General features: G+C 51.2%; 2 protein-coding genes and 1 long non-coding RNA gene across 7 annotated transcripts in view; 1 reads left to right on the top strand and 2 right to left on the bottom strand.

The window, feature by feature from the left end:
- DDX52 (DExD-box helicase 52) overlaps window positions 1-3,898 on the bottom strand; it is a 63,963-nt gene extending 60,065 nt beyond the window's left edge. For both annotated transcript variants that reach the window (XM_087854601.1, XM_045773728.2), the window contains exons 1-2: window positions 3,626-3,898; window positions 2,935-3,042 (exon numbers count right to left, since the gene is read on the bottom strand). The gene's annotated coding sequence lies outside the window, so the exon portion shown is untranslated. The remainder of the gene's footprint in view (window positions 1-2,934; window positions 3,043-3,625) is intronic.
- HNF1B (HNF1 homeobox B) overlaps window positions 3,896-24,115 on the bottom strand; it is a 111,797-nt gene continuing 91,577 nt past the window's right edge. For 2 of the 4 annotated variants that reach the window (XM_045773742.2, XM_045773740.2), the window contains exons 9-12: window positions 19,074-19,206; window positions 15,229-15,423; window positions 12,502-12,620; window positions 3,896-4,046 (exon numbers count right to left, since the gene is read on the bottom strand). In XM_045773742.2, coding sequence (XP_045629698.1) covers window positions 4,026-4,046; window positions 12,502-12,620; window positions 15,229-15,423; window positions 19,074-19,206 — 468 coding nt within the window. In that variant the 3' untranslated portion in view covers window positions 3,896-4,025. Of the gene's footprint in view, window positions 4,047-12,501; window positions 12,621-15,228; window positions 15,424-19,073; window positions 19,210-24,115 lie in introns of all 4 variants that reach the window. The other 2 variants (XM_045773741.2, XM_045773736.2) reach the window with 1 other exon arrangement.
- LOC123777199 (uncharacterized) lies at window positions 23,183-23,871 on the top strand. The gene is made up of 2 exons (XR_006775596.2): window positions 23,183-23,450; window positions 23,668-23,871. It is a non-coding gene; the product is annotated as an uncharacterized LOC123777199 (long non-coding RNA).

Here is a 24,115-nt window from a genome sequence, read left to right on the forward strand (position 1 = left end):
CTTTTTTGTCTTTAAAAAAAATCAGCTTTCTCTTTTTATCCCATTTGTAATTGAGAATAATTTAATATAGTTGGTTTATTAGGGTTGTGTGGACAATAGGCACAGAAGAGAAACCTGCATTTTGGGAATGTAACAGTATGTAAGACAATTAAATAGGTGGAGACTGCAAAGAAATATCTCGTGTTTGTGTTGTGTGATCTCTTGGCATAAACGTACATATGCGGACGGTGTGAAAACCGCTTTGATGATTCCTGCTTTTGATGTTACCCCCCCCTTGTTTGCTCTGCTCTGCTCTCCCTTAGAACGTGTTTCCTCTCTCTATATGCGCACAGCACTGTACATACACCCAGGAAAAAATGGTCATTCAGGCGTGGGTCAAGTCCTGCATACCCCAAAGATTCATTTAAAAAAATACGGTCATGTTATAAATCTTGGCTGACAATCTAGTATTTGCCTAGCCAGAATGACCTCTGCACCAGAACTGGGGGCGGGGGGGGGGGGGGAGAAAAGAAGGGAGAGGGAGAGGAGGGAGAGGGAGTCAGGAGGGGGAGGGGGAGAGAGGGATGGAGAGGGAGGGACAGGCTTTATAGGCATTTGGTTTAGCGGATTGTGGCTTCTCAAGTATACTCAGCCTGTTTGACGCAACTGGGGTGTGTCTGAAGTATTAGAACATGGATATGTCATATGTCACTGCATTGGCAATCTTGTATTCCGGAGCAGATTCTGATGGTGTGTGTTTGAATTAATTCCTAATTCAAAGGGGACACATCAGCCCTGATTTTCCTTGGGAAGGAGTTTGCTCCCGTTTCTTCCTGACCCACACCATTCCTTGCTCCGGGCAGTCCTCCTCTGCAGCCCGCACCCACCTTTCAGTCTGGGCCCCCTGGCTCTCACACTTCTTGCAAGGTCACTGCACTTTACCTTCTTTTCTTCCCTTAGGAGACAAAGACTCTCCTCAGTCAGGCCTCTCCTCGCTCCTCAGACCTCCCTCCCGGACGCATCCTCGGTTCCCGGCCGGATTTGCCAAGTACCATAGAAATGAACAACATCGGTTTACCAGTAATTTGGCAGTTTTCTTTACCAAGCATCAAACTGGTGATGAGGTTCTCTGGAAATAGCCACAAAGCCCAGAAGACGGCATGAGGAGCCACTGTAGGATGACAAGATACTAACAACGTAACAGGTACACTTCCAAGCGCTCGACACGTATCAACTCACGTACCCCTCAAACCACCTTATACAGTCGGTACTGTTACCATCACTCAGTTTTATGCAGGACGACAATGAGGATGGGGTGAAGTGCTGGAGTTGGAGATTCTGATCAAGGCATTCCGGCTCCAAAAGGGCTATCAGACACTCACCCCCCTCCCCAGCTGTGGGCCAAGAGCTCGGCTTCCCCGGGTGTCTGCATTGTGTCCTTATCCACCCGAATCTAGCCCCTGACCCTGCAGTAATCTCTGCCCTTGGTGGGGACAGTGCACTGCTCGGCATGGAAAAGGTTAAGGCAGGTCTTCATTGTCGATTTCCTCTCTCACCCATGGGTTAAATGACACTAAGTTAAAATGAAATCTGCTTCCCTAGAGCTCACCCTAGAAAATGACAGTAGGTCATGGAAAAAACAGGTCCATCTGTCTGTTAGTCTAGGCTCCAGGTGTAAAGAGAGAGCCTGGAAATGTCGGTCCCTAAGGTTCTGGAGGAAGAATGGGGGTTTTTAGCTGCAAGTGAATCTTCAGTGTCGATAATTCCACCCGAACCCTCCATGGTGACCCCCTGCCCCGCTTAGAGCCAGTGTAGGAGGGTCCCTGCTTGATTCGAAAGGGAGCTGCTAACCTTCCCAGCGTTGTCTCCGTGTGTCTTGGTTTCTATAGGGTTTGGTTAGGAAAAGTCCCTGGAGACTTGCCCCACCCATCCATCCTCGCTCCCCTCAGCCTCCAGCTCTGCCCACGTGACCTCTTTGATGAATAAGGCCTTCTGGGTTCTCAGGGTTATTGCAACAACGCAAGACCTGAATCTGAGAAATGCAGATACTTGCTGTCCCAGAAACAACGTGAGTCCGGATAGAGGGTTCCAACTGAGGCTGGGGCTTGAGGCCTATGTTCCCTTCCTCTTCCTAGAATTCACAGGAGCCATCCAATAGGACATCTCAGCAAGTGACAGGGGATCTTGACCTCTCTTGGCACGTGATGCTTGACCTTGGCACCCGCTCCTCTCAACCCAACCATGAGTTTTCTCTTGACCCCTTTGGGTCCAATTACATTTTCTAGGGGAGCCAGGAACCAGAGAAGGTCGGCATTTCCGTATCTAGAAATCCCTGTCCTGGGCACGTAATAAGAGTAGGTTCTCTGTAAATCTGCAGAGCTCACTCAAGTTCATCCTCCACTGCGCTGGGATTGTGAAAAGCCTGTTTCTTGGGGGCCCGCTCAGCAGAACTCCCTTGCTCACACCTTGCCTGGGAAACGCTCGGACGAGAAGCGAGAAACCACGTGCTGGTAGGGCCCATGCGGTACAGGACACAGCAAAGCAGACAGATACCACCTTCTTCCAGTGGATTACCTGTGGCAAAGCCCCTGCGGGCGAACAGTCCAGGCCTTTGGCTTTTTGCCTTTTGGACTATCTTGTGCTCATTAGCACCCTTGTCAGAGGGGAAAACCTGCGCAGGAGGCAACACTCATGGGAGCCCGTTCTCTTAGTGACTAATGGCTCCACAGAAGTTAGGAAAGGCTGGGCTTAATGCTTGAATGAGGCCGAAAAGGTTACCCACAGGGTTCCCATTCTTCCTGCTTTTTACCTGTTCCTATGACCAAGAGTCACCAAGAGCTGACTCTATCCCTTCACTCCTGCAAGCGTGGCGAAGACAAAGGTGTTGCCTCCCGCTCTGGCCAGAGCCCCTCTGAGGGGCTTGTGGAGTCTGGCTGGGGGATCAACTCCTCTTACCTTAGCGGTGCAGCCGGCACGGAGACACTGGGACACGCAGCCACGAGCCCAGTGGAATACGTGGAAAATTCCAAGGGGAGTCGGGGCCGGGGGGTTCTTGGTGGAACCCTGGCAGAGGAAGCGTCAGAGACAGAAATATGAGACTCTGGGCAGTGATAAAATAAACTGTTTTAATGGGAGGCTTTCGGAGAGGGTCACGTTTTCTTGTGCTATCAAGCAGCCAGTTTTCCTGCCTTGCGGTGTCTTGGTGGTGGGCTGGCTGAACCCCCTGGCCCCACCGGAAGCTGGGCTACTAGTCTGATACCAGGTTCAGCCCCTCCAGGATCCAGACGTGTGTCTTCACAACAGGAGACTGGAGAAGGCTGGCGGTCAGTTCCACCTCTACGGTCCCAGTGTGTGTGTCCAGGCCTGAGGGACAGGGGCAGGAGCCTTCACTTACAACTCAGGCTATTTCTCCATGGGGGGGAGGGAGAAGGGGGCCAATCACTTGGAAAATTCAACTCCGACCTTTACAAAGAGAACTAATAGACACTTTAGTATTATATACAGGGCAGGGGTGGAAGGAAGCGGAGGGGGGTAATTGCACTTAATTACAGTAGGTTATAGTTTACACCCATTGGAGAAATTTGCTTCTTCAAAAGAAATCTCAAGATCAGCTGGGATGGGGGGGCGGGAGGTCGCTGATATTTACAGTGTGTTTGGCTCAGTTCAATAGCACGTGTCCTCATTCAGTAACAGATTCAAGTTTTTCGCATCCGTTTGTTCGGTGAAGGAGTGCAGCGTAGACACGGCAGCTCTCTCTCTTTCTCCTCCGTGGCTTCTGGTCTGACCTGCAGGCCGGATGGGAGTACTCGCCATCCTGGGAGAGGCATGGCGACAATACTGCATAGAAGGGGAGGGAAGCTGCACTCCGGGCCGCGCCTCCCAGCGGGTTGTCCTTGTCCAGGCGCCAGCAGGATATCAGGCAGGCAGGGACCTCTCTCGAAGGTGCTTGTCAGGCCACTGGCCTTTTCCGCGACAGCTGCCCGGAGGGGGACGGTGTGGAAAATAGGGTCCTTGTTGCTGTGCGCAAAGTAAGTGATGGGTGGGCATCACCAGGCTTGGAGGGGGCACTGCAGAGAGAGGAGAGAGAGCTCAGCGGTGTGCATTCAGCAGGGACAGCGCCATTCGTCTGGCTTCTCCGGGGCAGCCGAGACCCCCCTCAGCCAGCCGCGGGCTGAGGACCCAGTGCCCGCTCAGTGCCCCGGGGTTGGTCCTGCAGCACGCTCCCTTTAGGAAAAGTCGCGAGCCAGGTTTCCCGGCCACTTCAGAAGACAGCAGTGAGTTGCTGCGGACCTTGAAACAGTCGTAACTCGCTGACCTTTATCCTGAAGTCAAGCTTCGCTTTCTGTGAGCATGGGGTTCACAGCACGCTCCGTGCGGTTGCAACGGCAGCCAGACGGGAGCTCTTGCCTCTCGTGGACGTAAGGGTCCTTTTCCTAATGCCCCTAAGGGCAGGGGTCCCCTAGACCACTGATCCCCAAACTTTAACGGACCTATGAATACCGGAGAGCCTGTGAAAAGCTGGATTTCGATCGAGTGGGCTTGCGGTGGGCCTAAGCACCTGTATTTCTTTCTTTTCTTTTTTTTTTTTTTTAAGATTTTCTTTATTTATTTGACAGAGAGAGAGACAGCCAGCGAGAGAGGGAACACAAGCAGGGGGAGTGGGAGTGGAAGAAGCAGGCTCCCAGCGGAGGAGCCTGATGCGGGGCTCGATCCCAGAACACCGGGATCACGCCCTGAGCCGAAGGCAGAGGCTTGACGACTGTGCCACCCAGGCGCCCCGGCACCTGCATTTCTCACCCGCTCCCAGACTGGCCAGAGCTGCTGACCTACTCGTGCAGCAGGCCATGAGCACAGAAGAAACCCGCCACCTGCTCAAACGACCCATCAGGGAAGGCGTGTGGGAAACTGCAAAGTGCTTTCTATAGGCTTGTTCCCATTAAGACGAGAACTCTGGGCTGAAGGCTTCTGATGCCAGACTTCCAGGTGGGCGGGGGGCAGGAGACCCCAGAACAGGTGGAGAAACCCTCCAAAAGGAGCCACGCCCCCGATCCTGGGGCAGCTCCCTTTCCAGAGCCCTGGGCCTCATTCATTTTGGCTATGGTGGAACATCTTTCCCATCCTTTTCTCTCCAGGGAGCCCCTTTTCGCTTCCCTCTGTCTCTTCCTTCCCTTTCACTTGTTTTGGCAACTAAGAGGAATGCTCTGCCTTTTGGCTTAACGGCTCTTTCTCTAAAGATTCTTCCTTAAACACTCAGGAGCTTACACATGCGTGTACACACACACACACACACACACACACACACACACCTATCACTACTGTTAAAGGCCTATTATCGCGTTATCTCATTAATCAGTGCTCCCAGCCAAAATCCTGTAGAGGTTGCCATTATGTCCATTTTACAGATTAGGAAGACAAGCTCAAAGAAAGTGAATTATCCACGGTTTCAGAACGAGGGCGGCGTAGAGACAGAGATTCAAACTGGTTCTGGGTGACCTCGGGCACGTGTTCTTTCTAGTACGCTCTGAGGTGAAGAGTCTTCTCCCAGCTTTGTGTTCTTAGTCAAGGCACTCTCTCTGTGCCTCAGTTTTCTCGCCTGTGAAATGGAGGCCATTGAGGGCTCAGACGAGCCGATACACGGGAAGCGCTCAGACTTAACACGGGGCTGCGCAGGGCGCCCCGGGCTGCGAGCCCTCTTCAGAGTGTGACGGAGCTGTGCGTTCATTTGAGGGGACAGGTTCTGACCCTTTTAAATTCTTGAGGCCCTGGTCAGGGCCCTCTGATACCCTTTGCCTCCTCTTCCTCCCGCCCCCACCCCCACTTTTGAGTCTCTTTACTTCCCACTATCAGCCTTTTGCCAATTTTCAGATTTCAGGTGAGGAGAGAGAAAATGGCTTGTGACCTTGCAGGTTTCAATAGAAGAGCAAACAAGAAGAGCAGATAAGGAGACGCCAGCGAGATTCTATGACCTGTCATTAGGGATGGGCTTCCCAGCTATCAAATGTTTGCTCACATAATAAAATGGTGGCAGAGCCCTAAATGTTGTCAAAGGCCCTCGAGTTATTTGTCCCCTTCAGAGTCTAAACACAAACAGCCGATAAGGGGTGCACTGTGGTCCCTCAGAACCAAAGCCTGGCACACCCAGCCCCACGGGGGCCCTGCCCAGAGGATCTCTGAGGGAACCCTCCCTCTGAAAGCGGTGGTAGTAGCTGTGGTGATGGTTAAGGACGTCCTTGCTCTAAGGGGGTGGACGACATATGGTAAGAGCTAATGTTTACTGAGGTCCTACTGTGTGCCAGGCACCGCGCTAAGTAAGGGCTTTACACGCATCCTTGTATTGGATTCACACGTCAGCCCTTCGACACAGGTAATTATCACTCATTCATTTAACACATTTTTGAATGCTTTCTACGGGTCTAGCACTTCTTTAGGCACAGGGATGCAGCCATGAATAAGACCCTGTCCACATCCTCACAGAGTTTATATTCTAGAGAGAGTTTTGAACAATAAATAAGTAAATAAATGTGTGTGTGTGTGTGTATACATATATATATATTGTACATGTGTCTATAAGTAAAATTTCAGGTGGAGACGAACGCTCTGTAGAAAAATAAGCATAATAGCAGGTTAGGCTGATCTGAAGGAAAAGGGAGTCATTTACAGAGGGCAATCAGGAGGGGCCTCCTTGAGGTGGTGACATTTGAGCTGAATGAGAGGAGGGAGCAAGCATGCAAAGATGTGCATTATGGAGTGTTCGGGGCAAGTCCTGAAGTGGGATCACTTCAGTTCTGGCTCAGCTGAAGCCCACTGGAAGGGGGAGGATGGGAGGGAAGTGAGAAGGGCAGGGTCCACAGGGGGCTGATCACACTGGGCTTAGGAAGCTTCCATTTCGGCTTGGTTGCAATGGGAAGCTACTGGACAGTTTTGATGGGGCAGGGGTGACATGATTGGTTTCCCCTTTTAAGAGATAATTCTGGCTGCTATGTAGTGAACAGACCATAACCACCATCGTGGGGCAGGAGAGAGAGCGGGAGTGGGAAGTTGCGGCCACTGTAGGGAACCAGTGAGGGAAGGGGCTGGACTGGTGGGGTGGTGAGAAGCACTCAGATGTGGGATGCATTTTGCAGGATTCCTAGCAGAACGTATCCAGGGACTGGTGGTGGGGTGTGCAGAGAAGAATCAAGGAGATTCTCAGGTCTCTCCCCTGAACATCTGGTACCATTTTTGGAAATGGAGAAGCCCAAGGAAGAAGCAGTTTGGGTAGGGAGAAAGGGGCAAAATGAAGAGTTCCCATTTCAGCGAGGTGTGTCAGATATATTAAGCATGTATATATCCACGCCAAAGCTGCACCGGATTTGCGAATGGGCTCTCAAGGGAGAGGTCTGTAAGGAGGTGGAACTACCAGATCCCCCCGTGTGGACACTTGATCCGAAGCCATGGGACTGGAGGAGATCATCCAGGAGTGAACGCAGTAGAGAATGAGCCCCAGGGGAAGACAAGCTGCCGGCTACGGAAATGAGGAGCACCACAGTGGGGAGCACCAGGAATGGGTACTGTCCTAAAATCCAAGTGAGAAAAGGAGGGAGTGATCAGCTGTGTCAGAGGCAGAGACGGAAAAGTACCCACTGGTTTGACAACATGGCGGTACTAGTGAGTGGGACAGGAGAGGCTTCAATGCCGTGTGAGGACAAAGGCCCGTCAGAAGAGCTTCAAGACAGAAGTGGAGCTGAGGACATAGAAACACTGAGTACAGATAACGCAGCACTATTATGATTGAATTCGATTAATTATGGCTCTATTTATTAAAAGTAACAATGGGGCACCTGGGTGGCTCGGCTGGTTTAGCATCCGACTCTTGATTTCAGCTCAGGTCATGATCTCAGGGTCATGAGATCGAGCCCCGTGTCGGGCTCCGTGCTAGGTATGGAGCCTGCTTAAGCTTCTCTCTCTTCCTCTCCCACTGCCCCTCTCCCGCCTTTCTCTCCCTCTCAGATAGATAGATAGATAGATAGACAGACAGACAGACAGATAAATGTAAGATTATACTTCCAGTTTACCAATAAGGTAACTGAGGCCTTAGAGAGACTGCAAGTAATTTGCCCAGAGCCTCACAAGGGACAAGTTTGTGTCCTCGACACAAGGAACATTACTTCCTTCTACCGTCTGAACGTGGCCGCAGGAAATTAAATGCCGTCTGCCGTTTACAGTCCTTCTTCTTAAGCTGGAGAGACGCCCGGGGTTGCCAGCAGGGGAAGCTGCCGTGGGCTGGGGGTATCTGATCCAGGTGTTTTCGTTGTCAGGACAGACATGCCCTGAGCCTAGCGCCGAGCCAGGTGTCACAAGACGTCCTGCCTTTAGTCCTTTCATCATTTTCATATTACAAGCGAGGAGCCCGGCGCTCAGAGAGGCCAGGACCTTTCCCTGAGGTCACACAGGTAGAAAGTGGTAGGCTCTCAGGCGGTCCTGCCTGCCCACCAGTGGAGAAGGCTGGGACGTGGGGAAGCTGCCGGGGATTTACGAGAGGCCGTCCACCTCCTTGTCAGCACCCCTGAGCGGTGACTGCTGGGGGTGGGGGGAGGGGCCTCTTCTGACCTCTCTGTAAACTAGGAAGGGGAGCAGTGGGTACAGAGGCTGTGGAAACATGATTCGGCGCCCAGCCTGCCCACACTTGTTCTACCCCATGTCAGGGCTTCCCGCAGTCTCGTTCCAGGCCGGCGGGGCGTTGTTTTCTAGGAGCTCAGGTACAGACCCATGCAGACGGGAGCTCGCCGGCCCCCACGGCGGAGGGGGAGGCACACAGAGCGAGCCCCCGCCCGGGGGTTCGGGAAATGTGATCCGCTCAGCCCTGGGGCATGTCTGTCCTGACAACGAAAACACCTGGATCAGATACAAGTTCAAATCCTGCGGACGCCTGGGTGGCTCAGTGGGTTAACCATCTGTCTTCGGCTCAGGTCATGATCCCAGGATCCTGGGATCGAGTCCCACAGCTTCTCCCTCTGCCTGCCCACCCCCCCCCCCCGCCTGAGCTTCTGCTCATGCGCTCTCTCTCCCTCTGACAAATAAATATCTTAAAAAAAACAAAGCAAAACAACACAACAAGTTCAAGTAGGGAAAGGTAAGAATGGTGAAGTGCCTAGAGTGTTGCAATGCAAATGGGAAGCTCTCAAACAATGCTAGCTCTTAACTCATTCATTCGTTCATTCATTCATAGTTACTGAACGTCTGCTATAGCCCCGGCATTCGGCTAAGCACACAGGGCTCTGGTGCTCTGGGAGGCCCCTGCACGATCTGCTTTTTTCCTGGGAGTCCAGGGGTGAGAGCACATCTGCGAGTCAGCATAAAAATGGGAAGCAGGGGTCTGGAGCCCAGGCGCAAGAAGGGGACGTGCTTGAGAGATGGTCCTCATCCTAAGACATTTTACTGATAGAACCTCCTTTGACCCCATGTAGAACAAGCAATGAGTTAAATTCTGAAGGAGTCGATAGAAGGTATCTCCGAAAGGACCACAGATGGCAAGGAGAAGGAGGGAGCTAGCACTTGGAGTACCTGACCATGTCCCAGCCACCCTCTCAGGCACTGTGAATATCCTGTGACGAGGGGGTAGGATTTTCCCCACGAGAGATGCAGAAATGGTCTTGCAGGGCGAGTTAACTGCCCAAGGTCACATGAGGGGGTGGGCGCGGGGAAGGGACCGGGGTTAACGCAAAGCTGCTGGCTCTTCCTAGCACTCTGTCTCGGGCGAGCACTGCCCGGGATGCGGCCCTTGGCCCGCAGCCCCTGTGCGCCCCCAGGGCCACACTGCGCGCACACATCAGCATACGAAAGATTCAGGGGAGCCCTGCCTTGGGGTGTTTAGCTGTTGAACCCCAACCTACACCAACAAGGAAACCTCCTCTCCTCACACCATGTACCCCCCATTCCCAGCAACGGTCCTGAAACTCCTTTTGGAAAAGAATACTTTAGAACAAAGAGAAAGCAGAATTGCCAACTAAGTCTCTTCCAGAATTCATTTCTGACCCTTTGCCTGGGGACCAGAGTTAGTACAAATTTTCTTCACCTTGGTTCTTTCTGTCGGGAGGCAGCACCTCTACCCTCACTTGACTTCATCGTGCTTTCCCAGTTCTCTTCTCCTTCAGTTTGGAGGAAGAAAGTTGCCTGATCGGAACACCTTCGTGGGCTGAATTTTATGCGTGCTCCTGACCGTTAAGACTGCAAGAGCAGCAAATGCCGTGGGTATTTCAGAGATGGAGATCGGAAGGCAAGTATTGTTTAGGTGGAAGGAATCCAGGATTTAGAGTCAAAGCCCAGAGTCTGAAGGTCCAGCTCTAGAACTGACCACCTGTGAGACCTTGGGCAGGTCACTCTCCCTCACTGAGCCTCCGTTCATTCCTTTGTACCAAGGAAGTTGCAATAAAAAGAAAATGATGAGGTCGCGTTCGTGAGAAGTATAACCCTGAAGTGCTCCGTGAACAGTTTGATTCTAAGTGTAATCATCTTTCTCATTGTCCTGGAAATGCGTCTACCGCCAGACTCCTGAACGCCCAGGGATTTAGGGACAATGCCACGGTGGTTCTAGAGGGCTGTTCCTGCAGCTTCAAGGTCGGCTGGCCACTCTGTCCCGAGGCGGGGAGAAGCCATCTGGGGGCCAGGGCCGCGTCTCAGAGAGCATCTCGAAGTATTTTGATTAAGAGACCATTTCCTGAATTCAGAGGGCTTGTTTCAACAAGCAAGCATCAAAGTCAACTCGGGAAAGACAGGAATAATTAATCAGAGCCCTGTCTAGGGCTGACCAAGCGGCAGATGGATTGATAAACCTTTCAAAGGGGAAGGTATTCCCAAGCAGGGCTGCTGCGCCTGGCTGCCCCCCTGATTGAGATTTGTGAGCGCAGATAAATGTTTTCCCTGCTCACTACAAAGAGTGGGAAATCACACGGGAGTCGAAGGGCAGGGCAACGGGGGGGTGTCCTTTCATCTTCCATTGGGTGAGAGAAGAGTGGCAGAGCAGGTCCCACACACCTCTCCCTCTCCCCCAGCTCAAGAGCCCAGTTGCCTAGGCCGCGCGCGCGCGCCTGTGTGTGTGCATGCATGTGTGCGTGTGCGTGTGTGCATGCGTGTGTGTGCGTGCATGTGTGTGCATGTGTGTCTGTGTGTACGTGCGTGTGCATGCACGTGTGTGTGCGTGCGCGTGTGTGTGCATGCGTGTGCGCGTGCATGCGTGTCTGTGTGTACGTGCGCGTGTGTATACGTGTGTGCGCGTGTGCATGTGTGTGCGTGTGCGTGCGTGTGTGTGCGTGTGTTCATGAGCACACACGCGTACACCTAAGACATGCCAGGCACTTAATCTACATGACCTCATCGAATCCCCAGAACAAGTCCATGTTATGACTCTCATTTTAAAGGTGAAAAAATGAGGGCTCGGAGACGGCAAGGTCACCAAACAAGGGGCAAACCCGGGAACAGAACCCACCTGCTCTCCAACACTGCAGGATCAGAAGGAGATGTGGGCACAGGGAGGAGCAGAGAACCCAAGCCCATGAGAAAACCTGCTTGGCAGCACATGGTAATGGAGGAGGTGTGAGTCGTAGGACTCGGATGGAAAAAAGACCATCAACAAGCCCAAACCCGGCTGAGAGCCTCTGACATGAAGTTCAAGGCTGTCGCCTACTTATCTAGTAATCAATAGAGGCCAAACAGTTCCCACACTGCACAGACCCCAGCTCCTAAAAGGTCCTATTGTGTTATTCTGGAATTGTCATGCGTGTTCAGACATCTTGTCCTGTTTCCTGACTCTTCATGTCCTGACAGTCCGGCTGTCCAAGCTGCAGTGACGAGCCTTGTCTTTGGCTTTACTGCTCCATCAGCTCTACCTGGAGCTGGGAACTAGCCATCCCCTGAAAGGGGGAGTAAGCCTCTGGGTTCCCCACTTTTAGTGTACCGGGAAGTCAATTCTAAGTTGACTTGATAAAACACCAAGTAAATGCAGGCCCCTGTAAGGCCAGACTGTCTACTGGGGAATCTCCACGGGTTGGGAGAACTGCGTCATTCTCTGGAACTTACAGCGCTCTGGGTCCAGCATGGGTCCCAGATGGGGGAATCAGCCTCAGGACCATGGTTCCCTCTCCCCTCTTCTATGGATTAATTTGTGGAACACCTTTAGGGACCCCTCTTGCAAAGCATGAAACTCTACAGAGGGTGTGACTTTCCCCAGTCGCCCTTGGAAACACCTTTTCCATGGACCACCGATCAATCCACAGGGGAATACTCAGTCTCAACACCTAAAGGCTCCATGTAATCCAGTCTCCAGTGATTTATCAAGCTCTGTCATTCAGTGCTCTTGTTGGGGAAGCTGGGGGAGCAGAAGTCCCTTTAGCCTGTGGCCCATCTTCTTTGCCCTCTGACCTCGGGGATTCCTTTAGCAAGTAACGAGGAGCCTGGGAAGGACCAAGCTCGGCCCACACGTGCCACCCTCTCTGCACATCGACAGCCTGGGTCGTTACCCCCTCCCCCACTTCCGGCTGCCGTTACCTGTTTACTGGAAGACATGTTGGTAAGCGTACTGATGCTGCTCGTATCCGTGACCACCATCGCAGACGGAAACCGGGAGGTGTGGGAGTACTGGGGGGGTTCCTGCTTGTGTGTGTACACTGCAGAGACAGAGCGAAGACAAAGTCAAGGTGCAGATCACACAGGCCGATACGCAGCTACAGACCCCCCATCCCACACCATAGCTCCATGTCCCGAGGCAGAGAAAAGGGGGGCGGTGCTGGTGATGTTTTGGAAGGCAGCGTGATGGCGGCAAAAAGAACGTCCATGTGTTTAAATCCCGGCTCCTCAATTAAGTTACATACCCTCATTTCCTCATCTGTAAAGTGGGAATGATAGCTGTTGTAGGATTAGAAAACTTCATGTGTAGGGGGCCAGGGTGGCAGCGTTGAGCGTCTGCCTTCGGCTCAGGGCGTGATCCCAGGGTTCTGGGACTGAGCCCCGCATCGGGCTCCCTGCTCAGCGGGAAGCCTGCTTCTCCCTCTCCCACTCCCCCTGCTTGTGTTCCCTTTCTTGCTGCCTCTGTCAAATAAATAAATAAAATCTTAAAAAAAAAAAAAAAGAAAACTTCATGTGTAAAGTACTTTGTACCAAATAAACAAACAGCTTTGCACAGTGTCTTGTAGACAGCAGTGGGCGGCACTTCTGTTCTGACTTTCAGTTAAATGTTCGATGCCTGGGCACCAACAAATGGCCCTCAGGCGTATGTGCTGCGTTGGAGATTTTCGGTCAAAAGAAGCTCTAAGTCGCTAGCAAACATACGCGAGCCGGCCGGCACGAGCGTATCACACCTGCCATAACTCAAGCACCAGGTCTTATGCAAGCAATTATGAATTAATTAATAATTATAATTAGACATGGGTATAATTCATTGTATAATTCTGGGTTGTTCCCGTTTGTGCTAAAATGACATCACAGGTCATATTATGACATCATATAGAGATGAAGGACAATAGGCAAGGGGAGACTAGATGCAAATAAGACATTGGGGAGCATGTGACTCATTTTTCAGTTTTTCCAGTACTTGTTCACCAAGTCTAGAGCCTTTTGACTCGTGTGATTTACCCATTAGATTTACATACATTCTAAGTCATGTGACCAAGTAACAGGAGCGTGTGGATGTTAGGCCATGAGGGAGGGACCAGCCTATTCTATCTACCACAGCATCCTCTAGTAGGGGACGGGGTCAAGGTCACTGCCTGCCACCCCAGCTTGTCCTTCCTGTGGAGGGAGGGTGGTTGTTGCCTGGTCCTGGGGCCCCCCGCTGGGCCTCGGCAGTCCACAGCTCACTGGGGACTACTCTCTGACAATTCCACCTGGGCCTGGCAAGGGGGCAGGGACAAGTGGGGGCATATTGTCAGGCCCTGAACAGAAGGAAAGTGGATACATGTGGTCCCAGACTCTGCTACAGGTTATGGCAGATTTTTCCAGAAGCCACAAAAAAATGTGGCTGGAATGTGAGATGGTGCTTAGACACCAGCTCTGCAGGTCTGGGGTGGGGAGAGCGCCCCGAGGAAAGAAGGCTGAACTTGGCTGCTCTTCCTCAGACCCACAGCTCTGACTGAGGCAGCCAGGGGAGAAACAAAAATCCTCTTCCCCATTCCTGCCTCCTCCCGTGAAAAAGTCCCTTAATAAATCACCACCTGCATTTCTGTAACTCTTACATTTACCAAGCGCAGTTCATACCTATCCTTATTTCATCTCCATAATCCCTCTAAATAATCACTCCACATTATTAATCTCATCCCCACAATCATTCCACATTTCATTTTATGGATGAGGAAATTGAGGCTCAGATGGCGAAGTAACTTCTACACAGCTGGTAAGCCTGAGAGCCAGGATTTAAATCCTAGGTTTGTCCGACTCCAAGACAATCACTCTATTCCAGAGCCTTCTCTGGTATTCCTGTGGGACCGTGCCTGCTGTGATTTCTCCCCAAACTTGTAGGCCAAGGGCTGTATCCTGACCTGGCCAGAGGGCTGGCTGGGGGCCTGGGGCTCAGGATGGAGGGCAGACACACAGTGGCTGGGAGTGGGTGGGAACTAACTGGTTGAAAGATAGGACTTAAGAGTAGGTGTAGAAATGGGATATGAGAAATAGCCTGGGGGCGGGGGGAGCACAGACGCGCTACTATTCCTTATCCAAGATGGCGCGTGGGTGGTATTTTCCACCCATGTCCTATGTCCATGTTCTCAATTAGAGATGTTTGGGGTATATAAATTGGACAGCATGGGGATTCTAGAAGATTCTTCAATTTCGGGGAATGCAAACTGCATGCCCACTCTTACCATTTGCTAATGGCTACCTGGAACTTTAGACTAAAAAGGCTAAGTTGAGGCTCATGGGGAAAAGGCGTGGTTGCCTGCTGAGATCGTCCACGGGTGCCAGAGCGGGAAACTGTGGTATGTGTTCCATACAGTGTAACCCCTGCTCTGTATCTCCAACTCCCCTTTACATATAGGCCTCGACTGTCCTCTTCAAACCTTCCCCCAGGAGTCATGGAGGTAGAGGGTAGGTCTAAGAAAGGCACAGACCACACAAGAGTGAGAGATTGTCTGGGTTGATAATAGGTAGGGAAAAGTAACCAAATCAATACACTTCTCATCAAGTACAGATCCAGAGAGGGCGGGGGTGGGCTGCTTAGGGCCCTTGGTGGTGACCTCCCCCCCTGCCCCCCTTCCCCCGCCCCCACCACACCCGTGTCCTTACTGTGGGAATTCTGCAGCTGAGTCACCGCTGCCATGAAGGGCTGCTGGGTCATGTGACTGCTGGGGCTCTGCTGCATGAGGGGCTGCTGGTGAGGGCTGTGTAGCTGCTGGGAGAACTGGACAGGCTGCAGGGCTGCCAGGCTGCCGGCCACACTGTTGATGACGGGGACGCTCTGTGCTTGGGAGGTGTTGAGGCCTGTGGGAGCAAGATGGAAAGATCAGAGGTGGCTTCGGGGATGGGGCAAGGCACGACAACCGACTGAGCCCCTGCTATGCGCCAGGCACGGCTGGGCCTCGGTGACAGATTGCACGGGAGATGGTTTTATAGATCCATTGTACAGACAAAGAAAGTGAGGCCTGGAGAGATTGACTTGCTCACATTCCACGGTGAGTTGTGGATGGAAATGGGCTTACACAGATTCAAGGCCTGACAGTCATCCTGGCACCTCCCAAACTTGGCTGCCCTGAGGTTGCCAGGACCCTGAGAAGGTGGCCTCTAACTAGCCCACTCCCTCCAGACCAGACCCCAAGAGAGGCCTGCCTGGGTACCCTGCCAGCAGCTAAAGGCCGCCACTCTGAGGCACAGATCAGCGCCCAGAGCTGTCTGTCCAGCAGAGGGCAGGAGCGTTCAGGAACTCACATTCTGATAAAACAAAACAAAACAAAACAAAACAAAACAAAACAAAACAAAACAAAAACAAAAACAGTCACACCGTCCCAGGAGTAGGAAGCCAGAAGACCCTCATTTAGCGAACCTGAGCAAAGACCCTGGCAGAGGTCAGGTGCTTATTCTCTTGACTGTAGCAGAGAAGGGGGAAAACACCAGACCTCGGCCAGTCTATGAAGGAGACCTATCTTATCTGGAGGCTCAGGGCCTGTGGCCTCAAAAGGTCCAGGTACTGGGAGGAAGAAGTCGTAAGTTAAAGGTTGGCAGTTCGTAGTGGCTCCCGCCATCTTTCTGCTCTGGAGGTGTGAGGCCTCTGGTGCCATTCTGTGTCTACTTCCTGGGGCCTCTTCAGAACCGGGGCTAGCACTGCAGAGCCTGGGTCCCAGGCCCCTCGTCCCCCTCACTCCATGTGCCCCCTGGGTGGGAATCTGGGGGAGAGAGCCAGGCCAGGGTGGGAGTGGGGATGAGAGGCTCAGGGGCAAGACACCCCGACCTCTTCCCCAGAGCTGCCAATGTTCCTTTGACCCTGCCTTCTGTGAAATGGAGGGGGCAGGATGGAATAAAGAAGAAAATCCAGAAAAAGGTCTCTTTCAGGCAAGCATGGAAGGGACCCCTAGAGAACCTTTCCTGAAATGAAGGTTCCAGAAGCAGGTTTGTGGGAAGTCCTCTGTGGAGATAGCATGAAGACCTCAGCTGTTGCTTACTCAGGGTTTTAGCTGATACTGTTATCAGAAACCTAAAAGATGAGACCCCTGAGCACAAGTGAAGGGAGAATAAGCCCCTTCCTGGCTCTTTGGGGGTGGGAGCCGGGGCCGGGTCCTCTGATCCCATTCAGACTAGCACTATCTCCCATTCCCCAGGGACTCAACTCTCCAAGCCCGAGTCTCACCTGATACCCTGATATCCCATTTCCCTCTCCTACCTTCCACTGGGGTCTCCTGGGAGGCCCCACGGACTCGCTGTTTTCCTGGGAGCCCATTATTGCTGCTCTTCTGGGAAATCTCTGCCCAGAAAAGCAAATTACCCTGTCGACAGTGGATGACATTTGAGGGCACAGTTCTGAAACCTGCCTGTCCTTCAGAATCATCTGGGGGGGCTCTTTAAGAAATATACATTCCTCCGCCTCACCCAGGACTTAATGAGTCAGAACCTTCAGAGGTGAGGCCCAGGAATCTTATTTTCAACACAGTCTGTGATCCTGAGCCTCAATTCCAGGATCGAGAGCCACTGATGTCATTCTAGCTCCACGGGGTGTGACTCCCGGCCTTTTCACCTGTTCTCTGGGCGCTGGTTCCTGCCTGAGAAGCATGTTGTCCATCCGGCAGACGAATGGAGAACGAGGGGCTGGCCGTGCCAAGTACTCTGTTACGACGTTCTGCCCGAGGCAGGACCCTCAGACTCCACGGGACGAGAGCTGGCCAGAGGAGGGTGCCCGCAAGCACCCTTCAGCCTGCCACTCCGCCGGCGAGGCCCACGTGTCTCAGCCAAGATCCCTGGCGATCCTGGCCATGCCTCATGCTCCCCCCTCCGCAAGCACGCACACACACGCACCAGGCACACCCTCCCAGGGGCACTGTGCACCCTGTGCTGCCCGTCTGCGGTAGGAGATGAAGAGTGCAGCAAGAAGGTAGAGAGGCATGGGTGGAAGAAATCAGGCAGAACTGAAAACATATGGAATAGCTTCTGAGAAAATTTTAGCCGAGACAGTGCCTAAGAAACACAAGAATTGTGTGTGTGTCAGGCAAAGCTTGATGTGGGAAGAAAGGAGGTAAGTGGGATGGTTTGTGTATCTTTTTGGTTGTGGGAATAAAGAGGTGACACAGCTTACCCGTGGGTCTTTTAACCAAATCTTCTAGAAGGCAAGCAAGCTGGTTTTAGGTATCCTAGCTCACTCTCAAACCCTGGTGTTAGTATGGCTACCATATTCCTGCGAAAAGGCGGTAAGTTTAAAATAACTTTTTATTTTGTGAGTCCTCTAAAAGTTTCTCTAGTCTCATTTCTCTCTGCAAAATCAAAAAACAAGAAATAAAAAAACAACAACTGCAGAACGCATCAATTTCTGAGCAGGTGAGGATACAGTGAGAGTCACACATGCTCAGTAAAGCTGTGAGCCTCCCGTGGGCCTAGCCCCGTTTTGCCCTCCAAGAGCACATAAGCCACTCTCCTCAGGAGTGATCTGAGTTGCCACCTCGGCTAGAGCTGACTGAGAGAGAGAAGAGAGAAAGAGGAAAAGGCAGGAACAAAATGAAGAGGTGGTCAGTGTGGGCACTCGATACGGGGAGGCCACAAGGACAAGCGGGCGGTATCAGGTGGAGAGATGAGCGATGTGCCACCCTCAGATCTCTCCCGAGACTTCTCGGGATGTCTTCCCAGGGTCACAACGGTGACTTGGCCTGAGCTGTCAGGAGGAAGCTGAAAACACACTGGATCGTCATCAACATTAGAATTCTAAGAGCAGCGTCCACAGAGGCGGCCCCCGTCAGCCTTCCTGTGCCCTGAACTGGCCCGTCTGTGAACAAGAGCCTTCTAGAGCTGGCAGGACCGGATCCACCCCCGTCTTCAGGCATGGTTCTCCTTAAAGACTCAGAGACACTATAACAGGTTCTCTCGGAGTTCTCTCTGTACTTTCACCGCTGGCCAAAGAGGTGTCCTCTGACCACACCAAACGCCCTGTTTGGAAGGAAGCCCGTCACTGCTCCATCTTCGCCAATGCACAGAAACATCAGCACAGCTTCCCGGAACACCTACCACATCCTCAGGGGTAGAAATGAACCCGAGACGAAAGTATAAGCTCTGCTATTACACATACTCACGCTTACAGGTTTACAAGCATGTCTCTATGCCCTGTTATTTGATCACCTCAGCAACCCATTTTACAGATGAGGAAACTGAACCTCACTAAGGTTAATGATTTGCCCCAGGATGCACCGCCGGTGAGCCGTGGCCAAGATTCAACGTGACTCCATTGTTTTCTCTTTCTTTAGGCTAAACAGTCCAAGTATTGTTGAGGAGGGAGATAAGGAACTAAACATAAGTAGAATCAAATCTATAAATGGCAGGCAAGTGTGAAGGGGGTTTCTCTACACCTTTTTAAAATCAGGTTGACTTACTTCCCACCCTTCTTCTCCCTGCTCCACTGCCTCCTCCCCCCAGGTTTTCTGACCAAGAACGGAGCTTACTTTGTGCAATGGCCATGACTCCAGAGAGGGGGGTCATGATGAGGTTTTGAGATTGCTGGGGATTATGGTGGGACAGGCTGTGGATATTCGTCAAGGTGCTGACAGGGGGCAAACCACCTCCGGAGACGGAGATCTGCTGGAGAGAAAAAACAAGAGCAACGTGAGTGGAACGGGGCCTGCAAAGAGCAGGGTCCAGCATGACATGGCTCAGCGATTCCTCAGCACAGCTAACTCACCCACCCATTCATTCACTCACTCACTCACTCACTCATTCACTCACTCATTCATTCCCTCACTCACTCATTCACTCACTCACTCATTCACTCACTCACTCATTCACTCACTCATTCATTCACTCACTCATTCATTCACTCACTCATTCACTCACTCACTCACCCACCCATTCATTCACTCACCCACTCATTCACTCACTCATTCATTCACTCACTCATTCACTCACTCATTCATTCACTCACTCATTCACTCACTCATTCATTCACTCACTCATTCACTCATTCATTCACTCACTCACTCATTCACTCACTCATTCATTCACTCACTCATTCATTCACTCATTCATTCACTCACTCATTCACTCACTCATTCATTGACTCACTCACTCATTCACTCATTCATTCACTCACTCATTCACTCACTCATTCACTCACTCATTCATTCACTCACTCACCCACCCATTCATTCACTCACTCACCCACCCATTCATTCATTCATTCACTCACTCACTCATTCATTCACTCAACAACAATTATGAAGCATCCGCTGTGGCACGGACATAGTTCTAGATGCTGAAGATCCAGAAGCAAAATACACAACCATCCCTCCCCTTATGGCGTTTCTATCTTGACTATCTGAGCGATCTGACTGCCTTAGGGATTCTTCTGCTCCTGGGTAACATGGGACTGTTGCCTACTCAGTTTGGAAGTATCCTCTGTCCTGCTCCATGCCTTCTCTCTTATTGGTGCTAAAGACAAGTGACTGCTAAAAATGACGACTGAAGTCTGCCCAAATGAGAGCAGGTTAGGGACTCAGCAGAAGCACAGGAAAGCTCTCACGGACGCAGGCTCCACTAAGTACCGCTCACACGTTAACCGGGAGGCAGACACTCCATCGTAGATCTGTATCAGCTGGATACGGTATCAGGTACATACATCACTGTTCCACTGATGAAACCCCGAGGCTCAGAGTAGATATGTATATTGCCTAAGATCCAATAACGCAGCAAGTGGTATATGTGGTATTCAAGCCCAGGGCTGCCTGACTCTGGAAGTCAAGTTCTTACCTTTTACAGAGGACCTTTCCCCACCCCTGCAATTATTACTAAGGTTGGGGGAGATCAGCCACCACTGGGCTTCTCTTCCTTTTCCGAATCTCCACTATCCATTAAAAACGGTTATTTTTTTGGTCAAGGAGCTGATATCGTAAAGACAAAGCTACTAGATCATAAGCCCTGGGCCCCAGGTGCCCCCATTCTGTTGTACCATTATGCTTTAATGACAGATGAGTAAGAGAAAGCTACTGATTTTAATGTGCTTACTTCACACATGGCCACTTTGCATCCTTTCACTGAGGAGAAAATCCTTTTATTTATTCCTCATAGTGTCTTTTCCTTATTGATTTTCTTCACTTTTCCAAGTGTATAATGGCATCACAAGCACACATCTGATAGGGTCTCTTCCTTGCTAGTACTAATATGTGCACGTGTCTTATTGCATCGGTTAGAACTTTCTAAATAGTATTAAACAACAGTTGTCATAGATGTGCTTGCTTTGATTCTGATGTTTTCAGAAATGCTTCCAATGGTTCTCATTAACTATAAGGAGCTATCAGTTTTACACACACACACACACACACGCATGTGCACACACGCAATACTTTTTTTGGTGACAAAGTAGTTTACTATTTATAGTTTTAAAATAATTTCTAAAATTATTATTAAGAAAGGATGTCTCCGGGCACCTGGCTGGCTCAGTTGGTGGAGCATGTGACTCTTGATCTCGGGGTTGTAAGTTCGAGCCCCACATTGGGTGTAGAGATTACTTAAAAACAAAATCTTGAAAGGAAAGGAAAGGAAAGAGAGAAAAGAGGGAGAAAGAGAGAGAGGTGGGGGAGGAAGAAGGAAGAGAGATGTCTCCTGTCACTCTGAACTACTCCAGATGTTCTCGATGGCATCAGGACCACCTGGAGGCACGTTAGTGTTAGGATACATACATTCACGTCTGAGTAGTCCAGCTGCCCTTCTTCCAGAGCTTTGCCAAATTGTCAAATGACAGGTCTCACACCAGCACCCGGATAAGACACTATCTCCAGCCCTGACCTTCTGGTCAACCCCAGAGCTTCCAAGGTTAATTTGAAAAAGAAAGAAAGAAAAAAAACCAAACAGGTTTGTTTGTGTTTTTAAAATGGGCATCAAGAAATCAGTTGGGGGGGGTGTCACGTGACCAAGAAGGAATTCTGACCACATCAAACAAGAGAGAACCAGCCTGTTCGCTGGACTTGTTTTTCCAAATGTCAGAGTCATTAAAGAAAAAAAAAAAGAAAGAAAGAAATCGGTAACCTGCCTTCAGATTTCCTTTGGGTAATGTAGTCCTTTGGAAAAAGTCAATGAAGTGACGGTAATCTCTGCTGTTTCAATGTTTGATTTTAATGGTGAAAGAGAAATGCAGATGCCAACCATAAAAATAACTTCGAACGTGCGCGGCTTTAGAGCTTGTCAAGTGCTTCCACTGATTGCCCTCAACAGATAATGACACAAGCAGGGAGGGCGTTCTCACCACTGACCCTGCATTACCAGTGAAGAGACTGATCTCCCCAAGAGTGGACAGACCAGCTCTAGGTCACCTGACTAGTGAATGAGGAAGGCAGACTTCACACCCAGTTTTGCTGGAGTTCAAATCCCTTCCACTTACTATTTTTGGGTAATCTTGGTCAAGTTCCTTCCCACTCTAAAATGCAGCCAGTATTTTGTCCTTGCCTCCAGGACTGAAGGAAGCCAGGGGTTGCCAAGGACCCAAGTCATGATTCTTACATGATAGTTCGCTGCATTTGAATTACGTGAATGCTGCCATCTGCAGTACTTTCGCTGACGCTAAGTGCTTTACTGCCTACAACCTGCAAGGTTGGTGTTGCTTTCCCCACACTGCGGACATGGGAACGGAAGCTGAGAGAAGTTAAGGAATGTGCTCAGGAAGCGGTGCTGGTGTTGAGAGCAGGCCATCTATCTCCAAGGCCTGAGCTCTTCACTGCTGGTCATACTGCTTTAAACTGTGGAAGTATCCAGTATGTGGTTTTTAATTCTTATTATTATGTTTTCTTAAGTAAACCCTAAACCCAATGTGGGGCTCGAACTCATGACCCCAAGATCAGGACTTGAGCTGAAACCAAGATTCAGACACTCAACAGCCTGAGCCCCCCAGATGCCCCCCAGTAGGTGCTTTAAAAAAAAACCCAACAACAATGTTCAACACACACAAACCACAACCCTAAATCTGGCCAGCTTTTTGTCTATGCACTTGGGTACAGGAGAGGGAACAGACGGTGCAAAGGAAAGCTCACGCGGGTCAGCAATATTTCCAAAACTAATCCCCGGGGGAAGATTTCGAATTCACATCCTACTGAATGTCCGTACACAAGAGACTGCCACTCCTTGCCCAGGGCTCGTCCAAAGAACCACAGCGCTACAACCCATCCTCACACCAACCCCACCACGCAGGCACTATTATTATCCCCCCCCCCATTTTATAGATGAGGAAGCCGCAGTTAAGCAACAGCCACCCTACTGCTGATAAACAACAGAGCCCAGGACGTGGACACACGGGTTCTCTTGCCTGCGTTACTTTTAACCATATTCCACGCTTGCCCTGGTGGACCACAACCTGTGATGCACCTGTTACATATTAACAGAAAACAGATTCTTGCATTTGGGCATCCAGTAATAGTGACATAACATATGAGCCAGGGTGTTGGAGACTAGTAAAAAGCCGGTCCCCGCAAACAAGCTTCCAGGTGTTTGCTAACGTTGAGGTGTGCTCTCTTGGTCAATCATCAATCCAATAATGTACTGCCCATTAGGACACTGCTGAGCGGAACAGGAAGCAAGAAGTGTGTCTGCAGGCTGCCTTTGCAGCAGCCCTGGCCTGGGCTGAGGCCACTCGCCTCTTGGGAGAAAGGGCAGGAGGGTCCAAAGGGAAACCCCAAGGACCTTCAAGCAAGAGGAATGGAGACTTGGAGGGTGTCGTGGACTAAACCGAGGCCTCTTTCAGAAGCCCCCCCTTCTCCAGAGCAGCTTGGGCGATCCCTACCCCTAGCCCGTCTGGGTCTCAAAGTGACTCATCAAGACTGGCCTGTGCCTCTTACAAGGTACTGCGTACACTGTTCTTCATGAAGGAGCAGCTTAAGGGATGAGGGGAGGGCAAGGGGGCTGCCGAATGCCTCCCCCGGGAGCACCTTTTCGTTGTCGTGTGCACAGACCACTACCCGGGCTAGCCCTCCCCTTGGAAGCTGCACTCTGTTGACTCGTCCGGGGAGCCGGGGGCTCAGCCACCTGTGACTCACCGTTCCTGTGTTGTCTACACAGCGCTCACGCGTCAAGGTCTGAAATGGCATCGGCTCCCCGTCCCCTTCCCCCGCTCTGGCCCGCACCTGCCTCTCTCTGGGTCAGACGCCTTGGGGGAATGTGTGCAGCTCCACCTTGAGCGTGGAAGCCAGGAACCTGCAGCTCCTCCCCCACCGAAACACAGAGCATGACCCAAAGAATAAAGTTTTCCATTTCCTGCCCTTACTGGTGTCGTAATGCTTGTCTCTCTCACCGGCCGCGCTCCCCTGCCCTTGTGTTGCTAGAGAATTAGAGCCTTGCGAATTCAGAGTCTATTCCTCACCAGGTGTGCTAAACTTACATCTGGGCGTGGGGTGTGGGTATGACCACAGAAAACTTCATTTAAAGAGAGGAACATGGACATTCACCACCGCTGGCATTTCCTGACTATTTGACACCTTGCTGAGTCTCTCCCTTGTTGGCACATTTG

This window comes from Ursus americanus, chromosome 23, assembly GCF_024610735.1.
Source record: "Ursus americanus isolate L20-20 chromosome 23, mUrsAme1.1.p, whole genome shotgun sequence".
NCBI lineage: Eukaryota > Metazoa > Chordata > Mammalia > Carnivora > Ursidae > Ursus > Ursus americanus.